At 44.4% G+C, this 13,639-nt stretch overlaps 1 protein-coding gene across 1 annotated transcript; it reads right to left on the reverse strand.

Annotated features, from left to right (window-relative positions):
• Positions 1 to 8,617: 8,617 nt before the first annotated feature.
• Positions 8,618 to 11,271, reverse strand: LOC148139303 (putative G protein-coupled receptor 139). Its single transcript, XM_087980965.1, has 2 exons — positions 11,154 to 11,271; positions 8,618 to 9,540 (listed from the first exon to the last, which is right to left on the reverse strand). The coding sequence occupies exons 1-2, from the start codon at positions 11,221 to 11,223 to the stop codon at positions 8,618 to 8,620; spliced, it is 993 nt and encodes a 330-aa protein (XP_087837091.1). The 5' UTR covers positions 11,224 to 11,271.
• Between the last annotated feature and the right edge of the window lie 2,368 nt (positions 11,272 to 13,639).

Raw genomic sequence — 13,639 nt, forward strand, 5'->3', positions numbered from 1 at the left:
ATGCTTCCCTTTGTGCTACAGTTTTCCATTCACAATACCAAGTCACTACAATGGGAACAGATTGAGTCCACATTCAGCACTTCAGCCTGTGAATAGCTTAGTGCAATAATAGAGGATTGCCAAGTATCCTCTATCTGTTTTTCGGGATTATATGAGTGAAGGTGTGAGTGGGTGGGCTGGTAGGCTGACAGCTGAATGAGTTGGTACGTGTGTCAGGTAATGGGGGTGAGTTGGCAGGAAGGTCGAGGTGCAGATAGGTGACTGAGTTGAGAAATGGGTGAGAGGGTAGGTGGATGCAGTGGCAGGTAGGTGAGGGGTTAGATGGACAGTCAGGTCAGGTGGCCTGATTCCCTCTGGGGTGAGTCTAATCCATCTGGAGTCAGTCAATTAGGTTGTGGAGCTCGTTACATCTCACAGGTGAGATGGTTGGTCATACCATCATGGTTAGATATGTCGGGGTGCACTCTGGGCGTCTAGGTAAAAACAATGACTACAGATGCTGGAAACCAGAGTCTAGATTAGAGTGGTGCTTGAAAAGCAATGCAGTTCAGGCAGAATCCGAGGAGCAGTAAAATCGATGTTTCGGGCAAAAGCCCTTCATCAGGAATACAGGCAGAGAGCCTGAAGGGTGGAGAGATAAATGAGAGGAGGGTGGGAGTGGGGAGAAAGTAGCATAGACTACAATAGGTGAGTGGGGGAGGGGATAAAGGTGATAGGTCAGGGGGAGGGTGGAGTGGATAGGTGGAAAAGAAGATAGGCAGGTAGGACAAGTCATGGGGACAGTGCTGAGCTGGAAGTTTGGAACTGAGGTGAGGTGGGGGAAAGACAAATGAGGAAACTGGTGAAGTCTACATTGATGCCCTGGGGTTGAAGTGTTCCAAGGCGAAAGATGAGGTGTTCTTCCTCCAGGTGTCTGGTGGTGAGGGAGCAGCAGTGAAGGAGGCCCAGGACTCTGGGATACCCGCATCAATCAACCACACCGCCCTGTGGCCCAACATTTCAACTCCCCCTCCCACTCTGCCGAGGACATGGAGGTCCTGGGTCTCCTTCACCGCCGCTCCCTCACCATGCATTCATAATCATCTGATCAAAGAAATTCCTCCTCATCTTTGTCTTAAATGTGTGAACCATGTTCAGAAATTATAGCCTCTGGTCCATCAATGATCACTTCTTCAGTTTTACCGACATGGAGACAGAGGTTGTTCTCATTGCGCCATGTTACCAAGCCCTCTATCTTCCTTGTTGTTGGATATCCAGGTGTTGGATTGGGGGAAGCCAGATTCTGTTAAAATAAGGCAGGATCTAGCCAACATAGACTGAGAACAGCTAGTTGAGTGTAAATCTGCAGCACAGCAGTTCGGGTTATTGGGCAAGAGACAGGCCCAACATGTTCCCTCAGGGTGAAATGTGGGAGCAACAAGCCCGGAGAACGCTGGGTGTTTCAGAATATTCAGGAGTGGATAAAACGTAAAAGAGGGATGCATGATAGTGACAGTAGAATCCACCTAACCTGAACATCTTTAGGTTGTGGGAGAAAACATACACAGACTACTGGAAGAATGTGCAAACTCTACACGATAGCCTGAGGCTGGAATTGAACCTGGATCCCTCGTGCTGTGAGGCAGCAGTGCTAACCACTGAGCCACCGTGCCACCCTAAATCATAAACCTGACTCAACCTTGAGTGTATGCAATTGCCCAGCCTTTGGGGAACAGAAGTGCAATGGTGATTCAATTGCAGAGGAAGACAAGTCTTCAATGAAAGACCTTTTGTTTTTAACTGTGCCCCATCATTCTAGTTTCGAAGAGGAAGCACCCTCTCAGAGACTTCGTTGTCGAGCTGCCTTAAGATCTTATATGTTGTTCTTAAAATGCCAGTGTGTATAAACCCAATCTGCTCAACTCTTCCTCAGAGAAGAAACATTGAATATAAGAACAGGATGAGGTCATTTCATTCAATATGGTCACGGCTGATCTTGCAAATCAGTCCCTTCTTGCTACTTTCTCCCTTTAATCCCACAATTTATGTTTTTGTATCAAAAACATCTTTCCTGCATCTACAATTCTAATTCTGTTTAAATTTTCTGAGATAGAGTCATACAGCATGGAAACAGACCCTTTGGTACAACTCATCTACGCTAATCATACCGAGATCTATTTGACAGCATTTGGCCCATATCCCTCTAAAACCTTCCTATTCATACACCAATTGAGATGCCTTTTAAAAATTGTAATTATATCAGCCTCTGCAACTTCCTCTGGCTGCTCATTCCATACATGTACCAACCTCTGTATGAAGAGGTTCACTGTGAGGTCCCTTTCAAATATCTCCCCTCTCACCATAAAGCTATCCCCTCTGGCTTTAGACATCCCCAGCCAAGGAAAAGGCAATTGGCTATTCACCCTATCCATACCCTTCATGATTTTATAAACCCCTGTAAGGTCAACCCTCAGCCTCCGATTTTCCAGGGTAAAACATCCGAACCTACTCAGTCGCTCCCTCTAACTCCCCTTAGATCTCACCTGATTCTTCTAACCTCCAGTGAATATAATCCAAGCCAATGTCATCTCTCCTCAAATGTCAGTTCTGCCATCCCAGGAAGCAGATTGGTAAATCTTTGCTGCACTCCCTCCATTGCCAGAACATTCTTTCTCAGATGAGGAGACAAAATCCACACGCAAAGTTCCTATTGTGGTCTCACTAAGGCACCGTGCAGTTGCAGCAAGACATCCCTGCTCCTGGACTTGAATTCCCTCACTCCGAGGACCAATATACCATTTGTGTCAACGTAACATAGTTCCCAGCATCCCTCATTCCAGGAATCAGTCTAGGAGCCTTCAGGTAGTCTGACAGGAGCCTGCTGTGTGAATGTTTAATGTGAGAAATCTGCGATTTTCTGAATGATGCCACTCGATACAGCCCATTTTGTGTGGATTTTATTTCTGTCTCTATTTTTCATCCTGACCTTTGGGGAGTATGATGTTGCCAGAGTATAGCAACTTTGTACAATTTTCACTGTATTCCTGTACTCAAGTCCAAATTCAAATCCAACCGGATGAAAGCAAACAGAAAGGACGGAGCTGACACTTTGGTAGCTGTGACATACAGGCATTAAAGCAGTGTGTTTATCAATTAACGTTGGACAGAATACTTTTGATTCTCACATTCATTGTCAATACGGAAAGAGGTCAAACTTGACTGTTACAATCCTCAAACAAATTGACCATCTATAACAAACTACTGGAGAAATGCTGCCGGTCTGGCAGCATCTGTGCAGAGAGAAACAGAGTTAACGTTTCAAATCTGGTACTGGTACGCTATCCTGAATCGGAGGTATGTTGCAGTTTCTTCAATTTCTCTGGTTCAAAATGCTGGAATTCCTTCCCTTAAGGGCACTGTGGGTCCATGAGACATTACATGGACTGCATTGGTTCAAGAAGGCAGCTCACCACCATCTTCTCAAGGTGCAACTCGGGATTGGCAAAAAATGCGGGGCCCAGCCAGCGATGCCCATGTCTGGTGAATGAAGACAATGTTAATTTTCAAATTCAGCTGATGCTTCAACTCTTGTCAACAGCAACATTCCCACTGATTCCCTGGTTAGGAATCTTGAACTACCAGACCAGACACTTAACATACACCTGTTGATCAGGTGGACTTTGGGTGGCACGGTGGTTAGCACTACTGCCTCACGGGACCTGGGTTCAATTCCAGCCTCGGGCAACTGTCTGTGTGGAGTTTGCACATTCTCCCCGTGTCTGCGTGGGTTTCCTCTGGGTGCTCCGGTTTCCTCCCACAGTCTAAAGAAGGTCAGGATAGGTGAATTGGCCATGCTGAATTGCCCGTAGTGTTAGGTGAAGATTGGAATGGGTCGGTGTGGGCTTGTTGGGCCGAAGGGCCTGTTTCCACACTGCAAATAATCTAATCTTTAAATTGAACTTGAACACTCACTCTCCAATGGTCAGATCGGCCCTCAGTCACTGCGGCTCTGCCTCTCTATTGGTCAGAGCTTAATTCAGTTACCGGTACGTCCTCTCTATTGGTCGGATTTGTCTTTAATTAGCACCTCTCTCCCAATCTGTTGGCAAATCCTGCCTTCAGACACTTATTGCCTCTCACTCTATTGGTCAGTCCTGCCTTCAATCACCATCCTTTCTCCAGTCTATTGGTGAGAGGTGCCTTCAGTCATCAACCCTCTCCCTCTTTATTGGTCAGTGCTGCTTTAAGTCGCTGGTCCGATGTTTCGACAGGTCAATGTACTCACCGTCGTCAGTCCTCTCTATCGATTGGTCAAACCTGGCCTTTAGGTGGACCGTAAATCGACCGTTCCCTGTTTCTATTGGTCAAGAGTGCCCTCAGTCACAGTTATGCCAACACAATATTGGCAAATCTCGCCTTCAGTCATCTGTCCTCTCCCTCTCTATTGGTTAATCCTGCTATCAGTCAACGTTTCTCTCCCTTTCTATTGGTGAATACATCACAAACTCACGAGCAGAGGATGGGAACCCCAGCATGTGGTGATGTCACAAACCTCTGCTGAAATCTGGAGGAACAGCATCCCATCTTCAGATTGGACACTTTAAAAACTTCTGGACTTAGTATTGAGTTCAACACCTTCAAATTGTGAACTCACTCCCATCCCTTTCCTTTCTTTCAGCTTTCCTTGTTACATTCCTCAGTCACCATGTCCTTTCTCCTCAGTCCCCATCCCAGTGGGGCTGTCTCCCCCATCCCAGTCTGGGTTGTGCCATTCTCACATTCCCACCACTCAATCTGAATTATTAACACCCTTTCTCCCCCAGCACTCCAAGACCCATTCCCCCACTATAGCAGAGATGCTGCCCCCTCCATACTTCACATTGTAGGAGAGCGTTACTGGGTTGGGAGGGAGATTTGATGACGTTGGCAGCCTTTCCCTGACAACGAGAAGTGTAAATGGAGTCCATGGATAGGAGGTTGGATCCCATGATGGTCTGGGCTGTGATCACAATTTTCGGCTCATGGACAGAATAGTTGCCATACCAGGCCACTACACACCCAGACAGTGTGCTTTCGAGGGGGCATCTGTAAATGTTAGTGAGGGTCATTATGGACATGCCGAATTTCCTAAGCCACCTGAGGGAGAGGAGATGTGATTGTGTCTCCTTGACTGTCACATCTATGTGGTAGGTCCAGGACAGGTTGTCGGTTATCATCGCTCTGAGGAAATTGATGCTCTCAACCTCCGTTCCGTTGATGTAGACGAGTGTGTGTCCTCCTTTCTTCCTGAAGTCAATGATCAGATACCATTTCACAACTTGGGACAGAAACTTTATTGAACCAAAAGTCTTGTTGGATTGTTAATCTTTAATTAATAGTTAACATGGTAAAATCTCATTTTGGTAAAGTCTCATTTTGGGAAAATGTAATTTAGATTCCTGAATCCAAGTTTACTTTTGAGAGCGAGCAGGAAGAGAGCTTCGGGAATGTTTTACATCTAAACAGTTGGAGTGGGGTCTGTAATGCACTGCCTGGGAGGGGAGTTGAGGTGGGGAACCTTGCAAACTTTAAATTATCATTTAGCTGAGCACTTGAACGACGCAACATTCAAGGCTTCGGGCCTTCAGCTGGGAGGTGGGAGTAATGTAGGTAGTCATGTAGTTTTGGCAGGACAGACTTGATGATGTGTTCCAGCAGTGTAAGTGAGAGAAAGAGAGGACAGCCTGAGTGACATATATATGTATATATTTATATAAAAATAGAAACTGAGGTAGAAAGGAGAGATCGAAAGGCAGAGAGATTAATAAGGATAGATAGAAAGGCAAACAGAAAAAAAGACAGTTATATGGAGTCATTGTGATGTACAGCACAGAAACGGACCTTTCGGACAATATGTCCATGCCGACCTGATATCCCAACCCAATCTAGTCCCACCTGCCAGCACCTGGCCCATTTCCCTCCAAACCTTTCCTATTCACATACATATACAAATGCCTTTTAAATGTTGCAATTATACCAGCCTCCACCACTTCCCTGGCAGCTCATTCCATACACGGACAACCCTCTGCGTGAAAAAGTTGCCCCTTAGGTCTCTTTTATATCTTTCCCCTCTCCCCCTAAACCTATGCCCTCCAGTTCTGGACTCCCCACCCCAGGGAAGAGACTTTGTCTATTTATCCTATCCATGATTTTATAAAGCTCTATAAGGTCACCCCTCTCGCTCCGACGCTCCAGGGAAAACAGCCCTCGCCTCAGAGAGTTATAAAGGCAGGCACATTGATAAGAGAGACAGAAAAACAGAAACCAAAGGGCATCCTCTGTACTGTATGTTTCTATAATCAATGCAACATTTAAACATTTAAGAGTATTTAAGGTAATGGGAGTTTTGGATTTCCAATGTGCTTTTACCAAAGATTTTGAGTCATAGTTGTGTCATACATTTTATCACAAGCAAAGCTTCTCGTTCTGAAAGGAAAATAAAACAGCTACATGAAGCTGCCCATGTGCAAAAGCAAATATTTAAAAACAATGTTAAGATTCTGGCAATATGTCTTGTTGCTGATTACCTCTCATTTCACAATGTCCACATGGAGCCTGAGGCTGTGTTATTGTATGTACCATTGTGGATTAAACACTAGGCGACGCTGCCCTCTGCTTGTGTCGTTGCCATCGGGTCCGTCCCTCCAGTCACCAACAGAGGGCAGTGTTTTAACACGTCCAAAACAGGAGGGAAACAAGTTTGAGAAATTTCTCCATCCCTTCACAACTCAGCTCCTTTCGCTTTTATCTTCTCGCTATCTCTCTCTGTTCATCCCTTTATATTCTGCATTCCCTGTCTCTGTACATTTCTCTCTATATTTATCGTTCTCTCTGTCTTTTTATCTTTATCTGTCTCATTGCCTTTCTATCCCTCTTTACCTATCCCATACATGCCTATCTCTTTACCTATCTCTGCTTTTCCATCTCTGTAGCAGGCTCTCTGCCATTCTCTCTCTTTGGCTGAGTCTCTGCTTTTCAATCTCTCTGTCTTCTTATTTCTCTGTTCTATCTTGCAGTAACCATCTTTCTTCCTTTCTCTCAATCTATATGTCTTTATCTCTTTATCTGTCTCTCTGCCTTTCCGTCCTTCACTATGTGGTTATCTTCCTTTCCATCTCTCTAAATCAGTCTCTCTCCCTTTCTCCCTCTGGCTATGTCTGTGCCTTTGTATCACTCTTTACTTTTCTCTCCTCCTTTCTGTTTGTCTTATCTGTTTCTTTTGTCTTTCTATCACTTATTATCCCTCTTCCTGCCTCTCTCTCTCTTCTGTTACATATTTGTGGTTCTTGCAATCCTCTTTTTCTCTTGCCCTGTGCCTGAGCAGATCCCCCAAACTCCGGCCTCACGTTTTCCAGTTTGGAACCAAAGCAGACATCAGCAACAGCAGAGCCATCAGTGTCCATTGGGAAAACGAGTGAGATTGTCTACTCAGGGTATCCCCAAAGTAGGTAGGGAATGCTAGGGAGCCATATATGGCCCCTCGCGCACCCCAGCAAGTCCCTCTGTTTTGTTTAAGTGGGGAGAGTGAGCAGGGGAGAAGGAATCGCTGTCTCGTGTTGAGCAGGAAGTGTTTTCTGGGGAAACAGGACCACAATTGAACGAGCAGTGACCGAACTCAGGAACTCTGCGAGCTTCAGTTAAAACAGTTGCTTCAAAAGAGATGTGACCGAGAAAGCAGCAATCAGCTGTTTTGAACTCTTCCCAAAAGTTGGCTGAGGGACACGAGATTATCCCAATGACATCCAATTCAAAGTTTGAGTCATGTATCTGATTTCCAATGATCCTGAGAGTGGAAGATTTGGGGCAATCACCTGGATCTTCTAAGCAGCAGCAATGATCCCCAGATTGTCATTGGTCTGATCAATATCGCAACATCCACAGGATCCTAATGCCTACCTCTGGCCCACACCCAATCTAACGATCTTGAAACTGGAAGGTTTGACCCCTGACATTGAGGAGACATCTTTGTGTTGTTCATACCTTTCAGTGGAAATGTCTTCCACAGCAATTCTCTTCACTTTCCTCATTTCCTTCATAATTTCATTTGAGATGAGGAGAAATTTCTTGAACCAGACAGGAAAGAGCCTGTGGAGTTCTTTGCCTCAAAAAAAAGTCAAAGCCAAAACAGCGGCTGTTTCAGGAAGGGGATAGATATAGTTCTGTGGGCTAAAGGGATCAAAGGTTATGGGGTAGAAAGCAAGAACAGGGGACTGAGGTGGATGTTCACCATAATTATGTTGAATGTTGGAGCAAGCTTGAAGGGCTGAATAGCCTACTCCTCCTCCCATTATATTTGTGCTGTGTTCAATCCATATGCTATTTTGCAACTCTCTGTGAACGTATGTGTGTGTGTCTGAATCTGAATGTCTGTGTGAGAGAGGGAGAGAGAGAAAGTTTGTGTGTGTCTCTTTGTGTGTGAGAGAGGTAACAACTGTGTGTATGAGTGTGTGTGTGTGAGAGAGGTAGTAACTGTGTGTGGGAGAGGGAGTGTGTGTGTGTATGTGTGTGTGTGTGAACGCACATTCCAATGGAGGGAGTTTCTTCTCTCTGTTGGATCTAAACTGTTCGTTGGTGAGAAGGAGAAAAACAGGGGAGAAGGTTACAAGCGTGTCCCCATGACTGTTGACAGAAATGTAATGATGAGATTAAATGGGTATTTCACCCCGTTCTTCAGCTCCTCTCTGAATTTAGTCTGGGTCACAACATAAATACCTGTGTTAGTGCAAGTACTGAGTACTTGCAACATCTTTGATGTGCGGTCTATGATGAAGTTAAGGTCAGTGTCAGAGTAAGACATTTGCATATCTGCAATTCGCCGGTAAATGATGTACACAATGTGTAACACCCATAACAGGATGAAACTGCCTGAAATGCTCAAGAGTAAAATAATGGATTTCCTGCGACTCTTCATCTCTGGATCATTGTGCTCATCTCTGTAGCTTTTGCCCCGAAGTCCTCTTCGAACTTTACTTGCTACTGAAATGTGTCTGACTGTCAAAACATTGAGCAGCAGAATTAAAAAGAAAGGGATACAAGGTGTTAAAATGTAATGAATCAGTTCTAACGCAGCCCATCCAGGGGATGTGTGGAAGCTTGGTTTAGTGACACAATTCCAGGGAACATTACCAATTACATAATCAGGTTCCTTTACAAAGCACCAAGGGACAGACTCCAAACAGCCCAGCAGGGTCACTGTTGCTATAACCACAGTCGCAGTTTTCTTGGTGCAATATTTTGTTTTCAGATTCTCGCAACAAATGGCTACAAATCGATCCACGGTGAAAGCAACTGTGAGCCACACAGAAACAACAGTGGCTGCCACGGCTGAAAAATAAATGACAATGCAGAGAGGAGTAATGAAAATGAAGGAATCTGCAAAATAAATTGAGGCTGACCACCTCAATAAGGGATCGGTGATAACAACAAGAAGATCGGTAGCTGCCATTCCCACAAGGTAGCAAGTGATACATGACGAGAGACCACACTTGCCTCGGCATAGGATTACAATGGCCACCAGGTTAACTATCAGAGAGAAGGAGAGCGGAAAAGATCAATCAGCAGCTACACATTTAATTTTGTCTTCACATCCTGCACCCTGTTCACCAGTCTAATAACCAAATCCAGCCAAACAGTGAAGTCTCTATCAATGTTTCAGTGCTTCTCCAGATGCTCCAAGCTTCCACCTCTGCTGGCACAATTTTCATTTAATCTGCACGCATGGAATGAAGACAATCTAAACTGTCTTCTAGATATCAACCCAATAAACTAACACTCCTCAAATTTTAGAGTGTACTGTGTATGATCCCTGTTGAGAAGAAACAAAAACAAAGATCCAAACATACCAAACTGTCCAAGGAGAAAGGAAAACCAATGGACAAAGTTTCCTTTATCTAACTTTTATACTAATATCCAAAGAAAAGTCAATATATATTAAACATGAATTCATGGCAAATTGCAGTAAGTTAACGGTTAACAGGTAGACAACTGAGCATGTATGTGACAAATTACAGCCACAATGTCTGTCAAGACAGTCCTGAAGAAGGGTTACACCCGAAATGTCGACTTCTCCACCTCCTAATGCTGCCGGGCCTGCTGTGTTCTTCCGGCCAACTGCCTGTATATTTAAGACTCTAACTTTCCTTGCAATATATGGTTTCCCAAAGACCAGATCTAAATTAAAAAGTGTTCCATGTGTACTTTCTTTGACACAATGGTACATTTCAAAGAGGCTGTGAGTCTATTCCCCTTCATTCTCGGCTGCATACATCAATTGGGACTTCCTTTTTCTGAACTGTCAGTGGAGACATTATGCACTGTGGGCCAATTCACAGCTCTTATTTGTTTGAAAGTAACAGAAACAGTGAAAACTTTGACTTGCATATCACCCACTCCAACAGCCAGCCTTCGATTCTCATTTTCCAATTACATCACCATCTTCTTCCCTTGCAAAAACCCACTTTCAGGGATCCATATTACACACCCTCCCTTGCACGGGAATGTTGGGTTTTTAGACCCTTTGCTCTGAACTCACACACACCAGGGCCTGTGAATATTTCAGCCCAACGTTTCTTACAGAAATCGACATAACCTGCAATATAATGCATGATCAATAATGATGGAAAAGTTATCAATCACTTCAGTTCCATATATCAGGACAATCCTCACCCTCAGAAAACATATCCAGCTCAACAATGCCCCATGCCCACCTCCTCCATTATAAACAGCAGAAAATTCACTTATCAGAACACTTTATCACAGAGAACAGGTGTTTTGATAAATCCATATAAGACGTGCTGCCTCATCAATCTCTGAAAAAATCATTGATTTTAAAAATTACACTGCAGTTAACCCCACAAAGTAAAATTATTGATACTTCCTGGTGGTCTGATTCCTGCTCTTAACACAGATATGTATTTCCAATACGTTCAGGGAGAGAAGGACCCTGCAATAATACCAACCTTTAATCAGCAAAGACAACTATCAATATGGCGTGGTCCTGTCAAAATTGAAACAGCAGCAAATATGTTATCATGCAATGGTTGGACAGACCACATGGCTGTCTAAAACATTCAAATGTAATGTCAGGAACAGCCAACAATAGATTTACAACACTATTAAATGTGATAACATCTTACCAGGAACTCCAACAGCTGAAATTAAAGGATAATAAACACGTCTTATCTCCCATAATACAGAATAGCCCATTTCTGTGAAAGACACTGATTTCTATTGGTTTGTGCCCAAGACTCTGACAAGATCTCACGCTGATCCACTCTGATAGGTTTTATATGGAGAATAAATCTCCACTGACATTGTTATTCACCTGTTCATTTAAATTATTTACAAGTAATTGAACAAACACATTACCTCACCAGATTCGTCTCTGATGTGGTGAATGGAGAACAACTATTTCATGGTTCAGAAGCTATTGCTTGGGATTATCTCAGTAAAGAAGCAGGAATCAGTTCGTTTACTAATTTCATGTAATCTACAAGAGCAAATTCACTGTCATCGATACAATTATAAATGTGACAGATTTCTCCACTCTTCAACTTTACCAGGGACCCCAACATTTGTGCTTCCCTTTGTGCTACAATTTTCCATTCACAATACCAAGTCACTACAATGGGAACAGATTGAGTCCACATTCAGCACTTCAGCCTGTGAATAGCTTAGTGCAATAATAGAGGATTGCCAAGTATCCTCTATCTGTTTTTCGGGATTATATGAGTGAAGATGTGAATGGGTGGGCTGGTAGGCTGACAGCTGAATGAGTTAGTACGTGTGTCAGGTAATGGGGGGGGGGAGTTGGCAGGAAGGTTGAGATGTAGGTGAGTTGAGAAGTAGGTGAGAGGGTAGGTGGATGCAGTGGCAGGTAGGTGAGGGGATAGATGGACAGTCAGGTCAGGTGGTCTGGTTCCCTCTGGGGTGAGTCTAATCCATCTGGAGTCAGTCAGTTAGGTTGTGGAGCTCGTCACATCTCACAGGTGAGATGGTTGGTCATACCATCATGGTTAGATATGTCGGGGTGCAGTCTCGGCTTCTAGGTAAAAACAATGACTACAGATGCTGGAAACCAGAGTCTGGATTAGAGTGGTGCTTGAAATGCACAGCAGTTCAGGCAGAATCCGAGGAGCAGTAAAATCGATGTTTCGGGCAAAAGCCCTTCATCAGGAATACAGAAAGAGAGCCTGAAGGATGGAGAGATGAATTAGAGGAGGGTGGGGGCGAGGAGAAATTAGCATAGACTACAATAGGTGAGTGGGGGAGGGGATGAAGGTGATAGGTCAGGGGGAGGGTGGAGTGGATAGGTGGAAAAGAAGATAGGCAGGTAGGACAAGTCATGAGGACAGTGCTGAGCTGGAAGTTTGGAACTGAGGTGAGGTGGGGGAAAGGGAACTGAGGAAACTGGTGAAGTCCACATTGATGCCCTGGGTTGAAGTTTTCCAAGGCGGAAGATGAGGTGTTCTTCCTCCAGGTGTCTGGTGGTGAGGGAGCAGCGGTGAAGGAGGCCCAGGACTCTGGGATACCCGCACCAATCAACCACACCGCCCTGTGGCCCAACATTTCAACTCCCCCTCCCACTCTGCCGAGGACATGGAGGTCCGGGGCCTTCTTCACCGCCGCTCCCTCACCACACATTCATAATCATCTGATCAAAGGAATTCCTCCTCATCTTTGTCTTAAATGTGTGATCCTTGTTCAGAAATTATAGCCTCTGGTCCATATTCTCCCACAAGGGGAAAAAAACCCCTCTGTCAAGTTGTCCAAGAATCTTGTATCTTCCAATAACGTTGCCTCTAATTTTTGATATGTAAGTGGTTACAGACTCAAAACTACTCAAACTCTCCCCATAAGACAGTTCCTCCAAACTGAGTAAGAACTCAGTTCACCATTCAGGACAAAGCAGCCCACTTGATTGGCACCACATCCACAAGCTTCTGCTCTCTCCATCACTTATGCTTAGTAACAGCAGTGTGTACTATCTACAAGATGCACTGCAGAAATTCAGAGATCTTCAAACAGCATTGATTGATTTGTTGTCATGTGTAGCAAAATACAGAGAAAAGCTTTGTTAACATGCTGTATAGTCAGATCATAGTAGGCAAAGATGCACAAATCAAAAAGACCTAGACAGAGACATACAGGTTATATTGCACAGGCCGCGCACGGGGCAGCATCAAAGTCAGCAAGATCAATATTATTTGAGGATAGACATTCTGTTCATCAGTCAAAGACAGCTAGGAAGAAGCTGTTCCTGAACCTGCTGGTGAATGTATTCAGGCTTCTGCCTGACATAAGAGACTGTAGGATATCATTACCAGGGTGCGATGTATGTTTGATGATGTTGGCAGCCTTTCTGTGGCAGTGAGCTATGTAAGTGGAATCCATGGATGGAACGTTGGCTTTGTGATGGCCTGAGCTGTGCACACAAACTTCTGTAGTTTCTTCTGCTCTTGGGCAGAACAATTGCTGTACCAGCCCATTATGCACCTGGACAATATGGTTTCAGTCGTGCATCTGTAGATGTTGGTGAATTTCTTGATGGAAATGACAAATTTCCTGAGCCACCTGAGGAAGAACAGATGTTGTGGTGCCTTCTTGACCGTCACATCTACGT

Source organism: Chiloscyllium plagiosum, unplaced genomic scaffold (assembly GCF_037043375.1).
Source record: "Chiloscyllium plagiosum isolate Xiang-an unplaced genomic scaffold, Cpla_swu_hap1 HiC_scaffold_38, whole genome shotgun sequence".
Taxonomy (NCBI): domain Eukaryota; kingdom Metazoa; phylum Chordata; class Chondrichthyes; order Orectolobiformes; family Hemiscylliidae; genus Chiloscyllium; species Chiloscyllium plagiosum.